The sequence below is a fragment of the Crocodylus siamensis genome, chromosome 2 (genome assembly GCF_052110815.1).
Source record: "Crocodylus siamensis isolate JL-2025a chromosome 2, ASM5211081v1, whole genome shotgun sequence".
Lineage (NCBI taxonomy): Eukaryota > Metazoa > Chordata > Crocodylia > Crocodylidae > Crocodylus > Crocodylus siamensis.
The window spans coordinates 245,789,618-245,806,601 of NC_143396.1; the positions used below are offsets into that span (position 1 = coordinate 245,789,618).

The 16,984-nt window shown below is 44.6% G+C and overlaps 1 protein-coding gene across 1 annotated transcript in view; it reads left to right on the plus strand.

Moving 5' to 3' along the window:
• The window catches only part of NUBPL (NUBP iron-sulfur cluster assembly factor, mitochondrial), a 225,428-nt gene that overhangs the window by 150,915 nt on the left and 57,529 nt on the right, over positions 1 to 16,984 (plus strand). Inside the window, exon 8 of the mRNA XM_090033568.1 lies at positions 15,330 to 15,415. Coding sequence (XP_089889694.1) covers positions 15,330 to 15,415 — 86 coding nt within the window. The remainder of the gene's footprint in view (positions 1 to 15,329; positions 15,416 to 16,984) is intronic.

Genomic DNA, 16,984 nt, shown 5'->3' on the forward strand with positions numbered 1-16,984 from the left:
GTTTAGTTAAAACTAAATATAATCTGTAAATCCACTTAACTGGACACAAGTAAGCTGCAATACGTCACACTACGCTGAAAGCGAATGAACGCTTCTTCCCTCAGGATACCTCTCGTACCGTACGTGATATGTGACCATCTGACGTACGGACTGAGTGAGGGCGCCAGTGTCAATCTGTATATTAAATATTAGTAAAGCTTAATTTCTTTCTTATTTTTTTAGATAATAAATAAAAATACCAGTTCTAATATTTTTTTTGCACGCCTCCTGGGATTGTCTCATGCACCCCACTTTGGAGACCACTACGCTAAGAGCTCAGACTCTGGTTGGGCTTGGAAGAGCTCTGCAGCCCCTTGGAATGGGGGTGGTTGTAAGGGTGGGGGTGGGAATCCCTTACAAGATGGCAGGGCAGAGCTGGAACCCTGGGGGCCTGTGAAGGGTCCCCAACAAATCGGCCTGTCAGTCAGGGGACACCACCTTAACCCCCTCTGGTGTGGGAACATAGGGTGTGCTGGTAGCAAAGTTTTCAGGGGGTGGGGTGGTGGAGGAGACCTTTCAGGCACCAGGGTGGTGTTGGTGTCTGCCTTGGGGTCCTGGGGGAGAGGACTTCCCCACTCAGGACTCACTGGGGTAAGCCACAGGCCCCCTGTCTTCCCCAGGTCGTTAGAGGGGGAAGGCACTGGTGCCAGAACTATGGTTGGATTGGCCTCAGCCACAGCACCTGTTGTATGCAGGAAGTCCTGTGGAGGTGTCTGCCTCACCCAGAAGATTCCTGCTCTGCCATTGCTTCACATAAGGGCGAGAGAAATCAAAAAAGAAAAACAAAAATCACAGCAGGGCTAGTGAATCCAGTAGGGGCAGGCTGGCTGTGGGGAGGAGAAAGGGGATGAAGCTCACTGAGCTACATCCCTACAGGAAGCTGTGCGGGCTCTGCCTGGGGAAGGTGAGGGAGGGGGACATGCACACAAGGGCTGGGGAGACTCGTGCTGGCTTACTCAGCCACATAACAAACACCAGGGCAGGGAGAGTGGTTCGCAGGACTTGCCACACAATGGCAAAACACAAAGGAGAGGCAGTTGAGGCAGGTATAATAGATGGCTGGAGTGGTGGAGGGGCTTTGTTTGTTGAAGCTCAGCCCAGGAGCCTCTGAGGCCTCCAGCCAGGCACTTAGCAGCAGGGCAGCAAGCAGGAAACAAGGCATAGGATTAGACACAGTGAGGCAGCTCTAAGGGAGTGCAGGAGCAAACAGTCAATTCAGGAAGTAATCCGGTGCAAGGCAGTGTGGTGGGGAATCTCTCCCCTTCTCCTGAGGGGGGGCAGTGGCAGTACAGTCAGCAAAAGCAACGGCAGTGATGGTAGAAGTTGTCCAGGTCAGCCACTCGAGGTGTGTTTCAGGTAAAGGAGAAAGTGATGGTGATGGCAGGGAGTGGCCTGCTAAGGCAGCTAGGGCAGGCAATGCTCCCTTAGGCACTTGCAGTGATGGTGGGGGAGGGGTCAGCAGGCAGTGTAGACCCCCTCCCCGAGCTGTCCCCTGGTTGTGGCTTGGCAGCAGGCTGGAACAGGAGTACAGAAGCTGAGATGAGGTGCAGTATGGTGGTGATATGGAGCCCCCCACGGGGAGGTCAGCAGCCTGCAGCAGAGGATCCCCCCCTTGGGGGTGTGACAACAGCAGGAGCAGCAGCCTGAGGCAGGAAGGGGTGTAGCTAACTTCCTCCCAGAAGCTCCTGACAGCAAGTAGTCCTGAGCTACAGCCCAGGGCAGGTTTTTATAATGCTGGGGCTAGCACAGGTGCTGGCCCCAGGCTTTAGCTCCCCCTGGCTGCAAATCTTGGGGGAGCTGGGCAGGGTTATTCTGCCCCAAGTGGCACAACTTGCCACACACCAAAGTGCTTGTCTGGGCATGTGTGCTGAAGCAAAAATTCCTGGCTCATATTTATGCCACTCCTGTTTGAGCTGCTGCGAGTGCATGTGTGGATGTGCCCAATATGCCCAGAATTTAGCCCATGAAGCAAATGGTAAAACTGGAAAATTGCAGATTAGTTTTGGAAATAAAAGGTGTTTATGAGGTTAGGATATTGTGTAAATCATTGGGGGAAAAATTTTGATTTTCAAGTTGAATGTCTTTTTAAACCAACTGACTGAATTCTGGTTTCTGGTTCATTGGTCAGAAGAATGACCACAGTCCTTTGCAGAGAGCAGAATTCAGCTGATAGGAGCAAGTTACATTTATCACAGGGGTTAAGTTTAAAAGGTTTTCTGAGCTCTGATGTAGTCTGGGGTGGGCAATTATTTCAGCTGAAGGGCTGCTTAACATGTTTTGGTGAGCTGTTGAGGGCCGCAAGGGTAGCCCTGCCCCTTGACAGGTGCCCTGCCCATGGTTGCCATTTTGGGACCGGCAGTCCTGCCCATAACCCCTGGCCTCTGTCACCGGAAGCTCCTCCCCTTGCCCCCAGAAGTACTCCTTTTGGGAAGGGGGTTTGCTATCTTGGAACCAGAAAAGAAACAAATTATATACTAAAAATCAAACATCTACAATAACAAATTTTAATCTTACTAAAAATATATATATATTTGTCCTAATTTGTGTGTTTGTACTGTATATATAGAGGTGATTGCATAATAACTCAAAATGAAGTCTTACTCTTGTATATTGTGGGGGGATGTGGACAAGTGTGGGGAGTATATGGGGTTTGTGGGGAACTGTGGGTATGGGGAGTTTATGGGAGATGTGATTGTGAGGATATGTGGGGGCTGGTATGGGGTTTGGGTGGAGTTCTGGGTGTGTGGAGGGGGACAGTAGCTGGGAGGGTGCGTGTGTGGGGTGTGGATATGTGTGTATGGTGGGTCTTCAGTCTTCTTCCTTCCTGAGGGGAAGGAGCAAGCCTGCCATTCTGGCAAGTTTTGTGGTGCTTTTGTAGAATTTTGTAGAATTTTTTTAGTTTTTTCCTTTTGTTTTTATTTCTGATATTTTTTATTTTATTTTATTTTTTTAATAGCAAGATTATTTTGTTCCATATTCTTGCACATTTACTTAGGTGCCCACATAGATTTATGTCTTTGGTGCTAAACCTTTTCAGCCAACAGGCTGGATGGGCTGTGTCTGATCTCTCCGCAGGCTGGATCCATCAGGGCCCCATCTAGCCATGCAGAAGGGGCAGACTGGCTCCAGTCCAGCCATGTGGTGGAAAGGGCTTGGTCTGGCCACTGCTTAGTTCCATGGGGGGAGGGAACTTGGCCTGCCCCCAATCCATCCCTGTGGGGGGAGGAGGGGCATGGCCTCTCCTAACCTGGCTGGGCAGTCATGGGGAGAGGAGGGAGCATGGTCCAGTTCTGAACCAGCAGTGCAGGAGAATGGGGCATGGCCTAGCCCCAACCTGGCAGGGCAGAGGGAAGGAGATGTGGCCCAGCCCCACATGGAGAGAGAACAGGGCTCAGCCTCATGGAGTGAAGGGGGTACAGCCTGGCCCTAACCTAGCTACATAGCCTGGCTCCATTCTGGCCATATGAGGGGAGAGTTATGGCCCAGTTCCAAGCAGCTGCTTGGGGTTTGGGATTTGGGCAGCAGGGAGGGGTGGCAGTTTTAACTGCCACTGCTCCCCTAATGCCAAATTTTCTAACCCATGGGGACCACCATGTGCCAGATTCTATGTCTCTGTGGGCTGCATTTGGCCTGCAGGCACTAGGTTGAGTACCCCTGATTTATATCTGTCATGCAGACCCATAATACATTATATTTTAATATAACCTCACCAAGCAAATCCTTGTTGGTTAGAACAGATTAAACAGAGGAAAAGGTAAACAGCAAGAAATATGGAAGAGTCTGTGTGTTATTTATCAAAGTAATTCACACACACTAAAATAATCTATTTCTGTTATCAGGAATATTCTAGGTGATGGTTGAAGAATGGAGATTATTTCCTGGGGTTGTCTCATTTTGGACATTCTTAGTATTTGTGTGATTGTATCATTTTGGACATTTTAGTATTTGTCTGAGGCTTTTGTCTTCAGCAGACATCATACATTTAATTTATTGACCCACATACAATATGAGTTTATGCATGAATGGCTCAACATTTTTTCAGTATAAATTTAAATACAAATAAGTCTTGGATGGCACATAGAGATTGATTTAACACATTTTGGGTATCAGCTGAGCATTCAGGGAGGCTTCTTTAAATCTTACCGGTCCTGGCAAATAGTAGCTAAGTTTTGGAAACAGTTGCATTTTATACTAGCTTTGAAATCTGAGGTTTTGTGTGAATGCTGCAACAGAGGCATAAATATATGATAAGTACTAGATCAACTGTGATGGCTACATTTGTAGACCAATTATTTTGAGTGGGAAGAATAAATGAGCATAGTGTTGGTTTGACAATTACAAAAGATGAAAGAAATTCATATGATTAATGGTACTTCATCCTCTCCTAAAGTCACCTTCTCAAAGGCTGACAAAATAAATGCTTTAAAAATAACAAGGATCAGAATGGTGTTTGGAAGCAACTGAGCTGTTCTTTCTTTTCCAAATGAAATATACAATATTTACTGAAATATAAATGAGGTTGGGGAATATATATAAATGGTGGGTGGGGAATGTTTCTCATCTTATATTTGTATACAAGGAAACCTTATAGAAACCTTATTAAATGCATTGTCTATCATTAAACTGCTGCCAGAAGCAGCATGTGCTCAGTAATGGAAACTACCTTTAAAATTGAAATACAGCTGATACTGAGTATGGCGACAAAACACATGGCCCATATTGGCAAACATACTGATAGTGCAGCCCATCTGAATGAGATGTACAGTAGTTCCCATTAACTGTGTTTCCCTTCAGCGTTGGCTCTTTCAAGTAATGATGAGCTGCTATGTTGAATACATTTCAACTTCCTCTTCACTCCTCAGCTGAGCTGTGCCTTTCTTTCCCATTTCCAATGATTCCTGTTTCTTCAGTAGGCTTAAATGTCCGGCAAACGTCAGCAGACAGGGCTCCAAACGGTTCACCCAGAATTCCTCCATTATCATTCCCCCCTCACTTGTTACGTATGATTACTGTGACCCTATCCTCCATAAGGTGGAGCCAGACCAGGTTGCTCTCTACGTATACGTTTTTGAAGGATCCCAGGACTTGTGACAAGAATACCCAGTTCCAGTCATGAGTGGGTGGCTAATTAGCACATCAATCCTTTGTGGATTGCTCTGGCATCTGGAGTACACACACAGACTGAGCAGTGCTTAGCTGTGGGGTCACCATGACTTGAAACACTGTTGACACTTCTGGGGACCAGCCCAATGAACTATATGGTGAATCATGAGCCTTTTGGATTGGGACTAATATCATGCATAGTTTGTGCAATATATAAGTAGGTACAGAAATGCTGCTAAGAGTGTGTTGATAGAGTACCTGTGATAAAACTTGTACTAGTTTAAAAATGGTAAAATGCATTAATCCTGGATGAATTAAGTCTATGGGTACAATTTTTCTTCACTTCCTTGTACTCAGGGGGAGTAGGATCTGACAGTAAAGTGCGGGAATGGATGGCAGGGGGAAAAAGTTGTTGGGCAGAAGACAAGTTGTTCCTCCCCAGATTTATTTTCTCTGCTGTAGTAGTGGAAGGGGGAAAATCAAGGAAAACCTCCAATCATTAGATTCTACACCTGGAAAACTATAACAAATGTATACATTTTCCATTAAAAAAAATGTAATTATGGGGGGGAAGAGGGTGTTATTTTATATTCAGAGTCATCTTATATTCAAGTAAATATGTTGTGTTTTTGTGTTGAAATCAACTTTCCCCACACTTTGATCTCTTTGGGTTGTGGACCTCCTAGAAGTACTGCCTCTTTTTAAAATAACAAAACAACTATAGCCATTCTGCAAACATTCATCTGGTCCAATGAAAAAATGGACATTCAAGCCTTCATGATTGGTGAAGCAGTGGTGTGGGTTGAGTGTGGGTTAGAAAGAAAGCCTCCCTGACAGTAACTATTTTTTTGTTTATATATTTTTATTTAGTTCTAAAAAAATGCACCAGTACCAAGGAAATGTACACTCTAACATTTAATTAATATAACAACATAATGCCCAATAACTGCTCAAGAATTAAGCAAGCTTCCAGATAGCTCCTTTCCTCTCATTTATCATTTCAGAAATATACCATTAGTTCCTCTCAAAAACCCATGTTAAACAGGGGTGCATACCTTTGTGGCATACTCAAAATGACACCAATTCCAAGTTAGTTCAGGCCAAGAGGAAAAAAACTTCCAAAGTCTTAGAGTAGAAACAGAAGTTGCCTGATGGCTCATTTTTATGATGGCCACAAATCCTGAGCAAATAGATATTGATACTCTTTGTTGCACCACATTGAAAGGAAAATCAATAGTGCAACAAAAGGCGGTAGTATACTTTATTGTGGAGGACATCTATTATCTCTGTGGCTCTTGCTTTGTTCTGCCAAACCTGTGCCTCAGATCTGGCTGGATGAGGAAAAGCCCTTCCCTGCTCAGCCAGACCCAAAGCACATGGGAGGAGGAACTGAAAGGGATTATGATCTTTTCTATCAAGTGAGCCCTGATAAATAAGTGTAAAATCTTTCTTAATCAAAGGAATTACTATTGCTTCTTCCATCTTCTAGCTCCTTCCACTACCTCTTCATCTTCACATCAGTCTTGTCTGGATTGTGCTTCAGCCAGCATACTGTCATCTATAATTCAGTCTCTGCTTCAGTCTAAATTTGGCTGTGGCACTTAATTGCAGTCCAAGCTAGACAAGGTAAAGGTATGCAGCTGATTTATCCCTGAAAATACACCGTACCCAATGTTTCCTTCAGTGGGCCTTCTGTGTACACTGAACAGGAGCCATGATTAAAATGGCTTCTTTGCCTGGGAATAGAAACAAATGATTGCTATCTGTTGAGACCTCTGCCAGAGAAATTAAAAAAATCACTGGAGATCAGCTTTCCTGTTCACACAAAAGTGTGTAGGCAAATGAACAATGCCTTCAAGATCAATTGTATATCAAAAACAGCTGATAAATCTAATAAAGCAGCATCTTCTGTTGCCAAGAGCTCTTTGATTAACGTCAGTACAGTCTGTGTGCCATATTTAAGTCAATAATCAGATTGGCAAGGGTATCAAAGACATTCAGGCACTGAGAGTGCCATAGCCTTTTCTCCACAATGTTATACAAAAAAGGAAAGATGCAATGTTTGACCCATAATCATGTCTATTGTTAGCATCAGACAGTGGCCTTTAACAAAGGTCATAATAATGCTTCTTTTGAAGCAATAGTTAGCTTATACTATTTATCAGAGAAACCAACAGTTTCTAGAAGTAGAAGTCCAAGTACTGTCCTATCCTGCCCTCCATTTCCATGAAACCCGAAGCACAGGTTATTGGAAAATAATTTTTTCAACACCTCCAGTAACACAGTGATCATTGCCAACTGTAACACTAACAGAGAAGATAAAGGGCCTTTGTTCTTTCAGGACTTTACTGCTACAGAATCAGACGGCTCATCTGTCCTCTTGTTAAATCTGCAAAATAACAAAAAATTCATTATGGTAGGAAGCAGTTCAGAGTGGTTGCAGCAAGGAAATAGTCCATATTTGCTGGAATACCTATAACCTGAAAATCTTACCTATAAGCTTGAAATTCATGTAATGGAAAAGTGGATTCAGATGTGAAGATATAGGGCCTGGATGTGGTTACTTCCAGGAATGCTCCTGTCTGTCCACAGGATTGTGGAGAGATGAAGGTCACCTTAGTACCCTCGTTCTTCGGAACCCTTTTGTTTATTATTTTCTATTCTGCATGTTACCTTACTTCATTAGGTTGTCAAAAATTTGGTTGAATACAAGACCTCATACTGTGACAACTTCTGACTTGAAACCTTGCCTTTAATAACACCAATGTATTCAGGTAATCTTTCTTTATGAAGAAACTGCATGGTGCTTTTTTAGTGCCAGTATTAGCTTCAGATTGAGAAGTCAACATTAAAATGACAGCATAATGTATAAACATACTTTTAGTGGGTCAGCTATCTGGAGCTGAACAAAATGGAGCTGTTCAACATCTTCATCAGCAACTTGGACTAGGGGGTAAAAAGCACCCTGTTCAAATTCACAGACGACACTAAGATGTGGGGGGATGTAGGCATGCTAGAAGGGAGGAATAGGCTGCAATAGGACCTAGACAGTTTACGGGGTGGGCGGATGAGAACAGGATGGGATTCAACACTGACAAGTGCAGGGTACTGTACCTGGAGAGGAAGAACCAGCAGCATACCTACAGGCTGGGGAACTCCCTTCTCGTCAGTGCAGAGGCAGAAAAGGATCTTGGAGTCATCATTGATGCCAAAATGAACATGGGCCGGCAGTGTGAGGATGCGGTCAGGAAGGCCAACTGTACCTTGTCATGCATCCACAGATGCATCTCAAGCAGGTACAGGGAAGTGATCCTCCCCCTCTATGCAGCACTGGTCAGGCCGCAGCTGGAGTTCTGCGTCCAGTTCCGGGCACCGCACTTCAAGAGGGATGTGGACAACATGGAGAGGGTCCAGAGGAGGGCCACTCGCATGATCAGGGGGCAGCAGGACAGGCCCGATGAGGAGAGGCTACAGGACCTGAACCTGTTCAGCCTTCACAAGAGAAGGCTGAGGGGGGATCTAGTGGCCATTTACAAACTAGTCAGAGGGGACCAGCAGGCATTGGGGGAGTCCCTGTTCCCCCAAGCACTGCCAGGAGTGACCAGGAATATCGGTCACAAGCTGGCAGAGGGTAGATTCAGGCTAGATATCAGGAGGCACTACTCCGCTGTCAGGGCAGCTAGGATCTGGAACCAACTTCCAAGAGAAGTGGTGCAGGCTCCTACCCTGGGGGTCTTAAAGACAAGGCTTAGACAAACACCTTGCTGGGGTCGTTTGACCCCAGTACTCTTTCCTACCATGGCAGGGGGTCGGACTTGATGATCTGCTCAGGGCCCTTCTGACCCTACAAACTATGAAACTATGAGCAATCCAATTAATTACTGTTAGTTCTTTTTGTTTATTTTATGTCAATGAAATGGTAAAATAGTAAACTAATACACAATAATAAATAAGATATATAAGGTATATAATAATAATCATTAGCACAGCACATATTTTTTTCAGCCAAACATACTTACCAAAAGGAAAAAACAACAACCAAGTAGTAAAGCCACTAAAGTCTCAGTAGGTTTAACTTTAGGTGTCCTTAATATGATCCAAGCATAAGAATTGCTCTACACATGAATGTATACTTAAAATACAAAGCATATTTCAATATATGCTGTGATAGCTTTATGGTCTGCTAAACTTCTTGTTTGTTCAGTTAATCAGCCTGAATGTGGTCCATTCTGAAAAGTGGCTGTAAATATCACACCTTGTTTAGTTCAGTAACCACAATTATGTTTTCCTGAATCATACTGTGTTAAACCCTGTGGAGTCAACAGATCGAAGTGGGAGTGTACATCAATAGATCTGTTTACCTGTCCAACCATTTTGAAGAAAATGTAGTGGCACATATTCCTGATCTTGTCTGCATGGCCTTTGTCGCTACTGTTGAAATATGGGAAAGAGAAAGTGCAGCTCAAAGCACTGATTCTCAGAGGCCTAGTGGAGATTGGTAGCCTAGCAGTTCAAATAAACAAAAACCTTATAAGCAGGTCACAAACATTGTACAAAAGGGAGATTGAATGAATGAATGAATGAAATGTGTTGACAAACACAGAGTTGGAAGACAGTGTTGATATGCATGGAATATAATAGAGGATGGTCCTCAGGACTGAAGTAATAGAAATAGGATGACATTTAAAAGTCTGCAAAGGACAATGTCACATTGTCACATACTTAGAACTAATAACTTAGAACTAATAACAAGGATTTCTGCTATGAATTTATAACTTATCATTTGGAAACAAAAAAAGAAAGAGCAAAGTATGTTAGTTGAAAAAAAAGAAAGACCAAAGTATGTTAGTTGATCACAGAATGACGGTGCATGTGTGTGATCTGATTTTGCGAAAGGTAAATGCAAACCTAAAATTCAGGCAAGTTATATCCAGTGGGGAAGATCCATATCCATTACTCCACTATTGCACAGAGAAATGGAGAGCCTTGTTTAGTCCCAGAAAATAAAGCCTTCCCCCCCCCCCAAAAAACAAAAAAACAAAAACCAAACCCAACTCCCCAAAACAAATAGCTTATCTAAATTCTTACGTATATATCAGACATTTTTGATATGTAGTGCTTGATGGAGAATTTTGCTTTATGCTTCATAACAATAGGGGAAAACCTAGTGTTACATTTTAATTTAGAAGAAAATGGGATCTAATAATAAAGACAGTGTTAAGTAGGGAATTGCTTTAGAATCACAGGATAAACCTTTGCCAAATGACAGTGCCTTATTTTCTCACACATATCTTACACATTTTTTGCTAGAATCAGCACCCCAAAATTGGGGTGCATGATTTAAGTGGGGATGCTGTTTCCTTCACTGATAAAGAAACACTCCTGGAGACACCTGCATGCCATTCAGCTTAGGCAAAGTCTTGTGTTAACCCCTCGTGGCCATAGGTTTTGGCTGAGCACTGTAATATGTGCCTGAAGCAGCAAATGAGCTACTGTTAGTATCTGGATGTGGCTTGATATGTGGAAACAACATTTTATTTATAGGGACTTATATAAAGAATAAGTTGCAGTAAAAAAGTAAGAGTTTTGCTGTTGCTCTTTGCAAAGTTCTGGGGACTAACCTTGTGTAACACAGAGGAAATCTTCCCTGAAATGTAGAATGTCCAGGAAGTGTGGCATCATAGTCTGCCATACCAGGAATTTCCTAATGCCACATTTCCTGGACACTTTGGCTGCTTACAGATATAAAAAATGCCCTAAAATTGCACTTTACTTTAAACTTCCCATGCCCCTGCACCAAATCCAGCACATACGGAGAAGACACTTTGTGTTATTTGGACCCAGTTCACCCAACTTCTGTATAGACTGGGCACTTCATTGGGGCTTTTTTGCCACTTTTATCTAATAGCTGATTGAATCAGCTATTAGATAAAAGCTCTAAAAAGCCCTGCTGTAGTGCCTGAACTTTCCAGATGCTGCACAGCTGGGTCAAACTAAAGTACTGCTGCTTCTGGTAAAGTGCAGAACCCCTTCCCCCCCCCATCTGTCAGCAGCCTTTATTTCCTAGAGAACTTAATCTATGTCATACAGTTGACCATAAGTCTGGAAAAAAAAGTCTTTTTTTCCTACATTCTGCCTTTCAAAAATATGATGCATGTTTTCTTTGGGGTGTGCTCTATTGATTAAACAGTGTAACTAAAATCCCCCTCCCGTGTAAACTAGTCCTATGAGACTAGATTTTTGTGTTACTACAATACTTCTAGTTATTATATGGTCAGGGAGGGGGAGAGATGGTGGTGGAAAGCTGTATTTTCCTTAGTGATTTTGCCAAAGGAGGTAAACAAAGCAAATTTATATTGCTTTGGGTTGTTGAAGAAACTGGAAAAAAAATATCAGTGTTTGCCAGTGGAAAAAGTCAAATCAGGAAAAACATATTATGCTACAAACTTCTTTCCCATTATAAAAGAGAAGGCAGTAAAGGAAGACTTCCCCGCCCCATATTCCCACACCAAACCTCCTCCCATGGAAAAGGCCATAAGTATTTATCCTAAATCTTGAGGTCAGGGCTTTGTGTACAGGGGCCCTTTGTCTCCACAGCAGATCTGGTCTGTGGCATTTAAACTTAGGCACAGAGCATCTTCTTTGGTACTGTGCTGTTAGAGTAGGGTTACCATATATCCGGGTTTTCCCAGACATGACCTCTTTTTGAGTCCTACTGTCTCTGTCTGGGTGGGTTTTTCAAATCTGAGCAAATGTCTGGGTTTTTACTTTGCTCTGCTGGTGGGAGCAGGGGCAGGGACAGTTGTAGGCAGGGAGCTGCATGCAGGTAAGTCTGGGTTGTGGGGTTGGGGCTGAGGCTGCAGCAGGGCAGGAGGACCAGGGAGGTTGCCTTCACACTCCAGTCAGGGGAGAGGGTGAGAGGGTCTTTTGAGGGCCATGGCCAGGCTGGCAGCACAGGGCCCGATGCCCATGCTTGTAGGGCCAGAGCGGCCAGGAGATGCTGCAGGGGGAAGGAGGAGGGGGAGGTGGGCTAAGGCCAGGCCTCCTGGCATGGTGCAGCAATGCCAGCCCAGGACAAAGCGTGTCACCAGCCACCCTTCCTCTTCCCTCCAGCCTGCACTGGGGCTGGATTCTCTCCAAGCCACCGTGCTCTGGTCTGGTCAGGATGGGGGCAGCTGGGCCCCCTCCAGCAAGGCTGGGGGGAGGAGGGAGCTGCTGGTTGTGAGGGAGGGAACTAGCATGGCCCAGGGTACTGTGGTTTGGGAGCATAGGTGGTGGAAAGGGGGGGCGAATGGGACTTAGCCCCCCACAAAGGCAGGGCTTTGTTAGGGCCATAAGGCAATCTGGCCAAGCGCTTCCAATGCAGCAGGGGTGGGGAGGGAGTGGAGCTGGGAATAGAGGAGGGGCAGGTGCTGCATAGCTGATGGGGCTTGGGAATGATCCATGAGAGGCTTATCCAGGGAGCGCAGCTCCTGCTGCTACCCACACCCCAGGAGGCATGGGGAGTGTGTGCCCCCAGATCTGCACTCGGCAAGGCAGGCAGGCTGCTGCTGTGGGCTGAGGCCAGGGCTGTGCTGGGCTGTTCCTGGCCTTGGGCAGGGGCAGGCTGGGAAGAGCCCAGCATTGCCTGCGCCCCAGCCCACAGCAGCACCCTGCCCTGCCCTGTGCAGATCCAGGAACACATACCCCCTATGTACTCCTGGGATATGAGCAGCAGCAGGAGCCACCACCCCCTTCCTGCACCCCCTGGAGAGCAACGATAACTCAGGCCGGGGTGGGCACAGGGGCCCTGGGGGCTCCATCCCCTCTGGCCTGGTGGCACAGCTGAGGCTGGTCCTGCTCTGGCCCCTGGCTCTTGGCCCCCCAGGTCATGCGGGGCTGGGGCTGGGGCTAGTGTGGGGAGGCAGCCGGGGCCAGTGCGGGGCTAGGGGTTGGTGGATTCATTGGTGTGGAGGGCTCCAGGCAACGGCACAATGCCAGGCAATGACCCCAGGCGCAGGGGAAGGTGTGGCTGTATGGGCACAGTGGACCCCAGCCCCGATCCTGGGCCCGGCTCAGCTCCACTCTTTTTCAATCCCTACCTGGTCCCAGGCCCACTCCCTTCCCACTCCCATGGCCCTTTCCCCTCCCCCCACAGACTTTTCTGCCAGGGGAGGGGTGTGTGCATGCATGTGCCTGGGCCCCCACAAAAAAAAATTCTCCCTCGGCTTATGTTTGGGAACGAGGGGCACTGGTTTGGCTGAGGTATGTGGGTTGGGAGTGAAGGATAGCAGCAGGACTGGAGTTGCTGTGGCTTGGAAGCAAGGGGCAACAGAATGGGCAGGGGCAGGGCACTGTCATATCACTTCCCCCCTACAGTCACATCCCCCCACCCCCTTCCACCCCACACAACAGGTGTCCCCTTTTTTGGAACTGAAAATATGGCAATGCTAAAACTCCCTGATTTTTAAATCTCCTCACAACCTCTTCAGACTAAGCTGTTCAGGAGAAAGAATACATCTCAGTGCAACAGTATCTTCTTGGGCAAAAATTTATGACTCTAAGGAGAAATTTATGTTACTTCTCAGTCTTCCCATTTTCCATTCAAGCTAATCTCATAGTACTGGGCCTGGCAGGTGGGAAGAGAGTATTGCAGAGGTGGCTATATATTGTCTCCTTTTAATCTATGGGACACAACTGAGCCAGTATTGTAAGAGAGTAGTAAAAACAATAAAGAATAAATTAAAAGAATAGTATAAACAAAAAACTGACACTGTTGGTCTTATAGCTTGGTCTAAGCATGATAGGTGAGTAACAATTTGTTTGTGACAGGTATGGATGAGGAATATGAAATGGAGTCAATTCATTGTAAAATTAAGGTGTCCCTGGAATACTAAATCAGATTGTTGATGCTGGCTTTGGTTTGCTTACACACTCTAATCATTTTGAGCAAAAGGTGCAGTAGGAAGAAGTACTTACATTCTCATTTATAGCTTGCCAGCCAGGTAAGAAAATTGGTTTTAGATCAGTGGTCTCCAACCTTTTTAAGTAGGAGATCACCTTTTGCATTTAAAAGCAACCCAAGATCTACGTGTGCCACCAGCACTCCCTGCCCAGCAGGTAAGTCTGTGGGGAGAGAAGTGGGGGGGCAGATTGAGGCAGAGGGAGAAGAAATTATTTGGGGGTGTGCCTCCCCAGCAGGTAAGTCCCACCTGGCCAAGGACCTACTCAACTTACGCTCCTGTCTCTGCGGCACTGTCCTTCATTGCAGGGACCTTAATTTAAGCCCTCACCCCTTCCCTCCCCGATGGATTGACCTGCTGGGCTGGGGCATGCACATGCTTGCACGCGGGCACTCAGCCCCCAACCTCAGCCTCGGATTGACTCCAAGATGCTCCAAGATCTACCAGTGGATCGAGATCCACTGGTTGATGACCACTGTTTTAGATCATGTATGTAACTTTAAATATTTAGACTGAACATTTTTAGGGTCCCTTGTCAATAAATTATTTACTTCTTTTGTCATTCATTACAAAGGCAGTATTTTGACAGCTTTTCATTTGATTACACAGTAAATGTTCTGTTCTGTGTATACCCTTAATTTTTATTAGTATATTTGAATGTTAAAAAGCTTAAGAATGTAAATTGTTGCAATGGGTATAAACAGAATAGATTTTTAATGTTCATTTGTTTCCATACACACTACTGGAGGAATGAGCAGGGGATTTCTTTTTCATTTGTTTCTTGATTAAGAAAATGTTGCTAATGTTGATATACCTAAAGTAAACATACAAATATACAAAAATATTGTAATATAAACCTCTGACTGGGAATTAAAAAAACCCCATAAAATTATTTGGGAACAACCACATGAGGAAAGAAGACAAAAATTGCACTTTTGTCATATGCAAGTACCTGGACGTTTTCTATTCATAGTCAGGTAAGTACAATAGTGCTACTAAAGGAAATAGAAATGATTGTTTACTTAGAACAATAATAATAGGAAAATAATGTATTTAAGGGGAACATTGGAAGTAGGCAGATCGAAATTGAGCATTAAATTCTTCAGCATCATTTTTATTGTTTCATGTAATTTTCTTGGTATAAACATGAAACTTTATTTTCACTGTAATAAAATTCTCAAAATAATTAGTAATATCATTTTCAGTATTAGTTTTAATAGTTTTTCACTGTTTTTGTTTGCCCAGGAGCTGTAATTGTTTCCACTCCACAAGACATTGCTTTATTGGATGCACGCAAAGGAGCTGAGATGTTTCAAAAAGTCCATGTGCCTGTAAGCCTTTACAAAGAAATACTAATTGTTATTTTCTAACATGATGTTTCTAAACCATAGATTCATGTGAATTTATCTGAGGGATCACTGAATTTCACAATCTTAGGTCACTAAGATGCTTAAAAATAATTATACTTTTATAGGTAGTGACATGAAAGAGCAGCTTGCTTTATGAGAATGACAGAATCTTTTTCAGAATTTGAGGTCATATTCCTACTTCGTTATTCTAAAATGACCTTATATAATTAAAATTGCCTAGGTCACAAATCACCCTTAAAAACTAAATTATTTATCCAGGTAAGAAGTTTGCCAAAATAACTAATATCTGAATTTTTTGTGTTTAACTAGGACAGTTTATTGGAAAAGTAATGCTTCCATATTAGGCATTTCTTGACATTTGGATCAGTAATCAAACTTAGCACTGGTTGGGAACAAGGTCTGTAGAGAACTAAAGTAGCAACTTAGATGGGAGGTAGATATTAGGGGTGTACAAAGCAGGCCCTATTCAATTCAGATTTGGATTCGGCCCAAATCGGGGACAGTGATTTGATTTGTTGATTCGGATCACTGTCCCTGATTTGATTTGGCCAAATCTGAATCTGAAAATTCGATGCTGATTCAGAGAATCAGCGATTCAGACAGATACAGCTTTAAAAGTTTTTTCTACGTACCTCAAGGTACCAGCACAACTTGTGAATGCTGTGATGCTGGGACGCATGGAGTGTCCCACAGGAGTGCAGGGGGGCCCTCCGCATGCTCAGCGGTGAACCCAGAAGTGGACAGCACTGATTGGCTGCAGGGGGACCCCAGGTGCCCCCCCACACACACACCCAGGAGGCACCAGTCACTGAGCCGGGAGGGCACAAGGGGGCCCCCAGCAGACCTGGTAGTGGACCAGAAGTGGTCCACTTCCAGGTCTCCTGCCCAACGTGCTGGGGAGCTCCCTGTGTTTCTGTGAGACAGTCCATATGCCCCAGCCTTGCAGCATTCATGAGCTCCTGCTACCTAGAGGTATGTAGAAAAAACATTTAAAGCTGTCTCTGCGTCCAAATCTCTGAATCTTTCTGAATCTCTCTGAATTGATTCAGAGGGTTCTTAAAGGGTCCTCTGATTCAATTCGGATTTGGAGATTTCCCATCGAATCAGGCTCAATCTCCACTGAATTGAATCAGGGACTGAAGCTTCGCACAGCCCTAGTAGATGTATGCCATTGCAGTTGACTTGTTGTTTCTATGCGACTTTCTGAGGAGTAACCCTTTTGATGGCATGGAAGAACATATAGGGCACAGATAGAAGTGAAAATTTTCACTGATTTGGCCACAAAAAGCACTTGATAGCCTTGACCAAACAAGTGCACAGCTGCAGACAGCTTAAAAAATGGCCAATCAGGTGAAAATCTCAAGATGTTTCAAAATAGAGCATCTTCTGTAACTTCTCTTGCACTGCCTGTCAGCCAGAGGGGATTTTTTTAGCTTGGGCTGGAGTGTGAGGCGGGTGTAGTGGAGTGCTACCTTGGGGGAGTGGATGGGGGGGGAGGGTCCCAGTACACCCTACCCTCCATCATAGGCT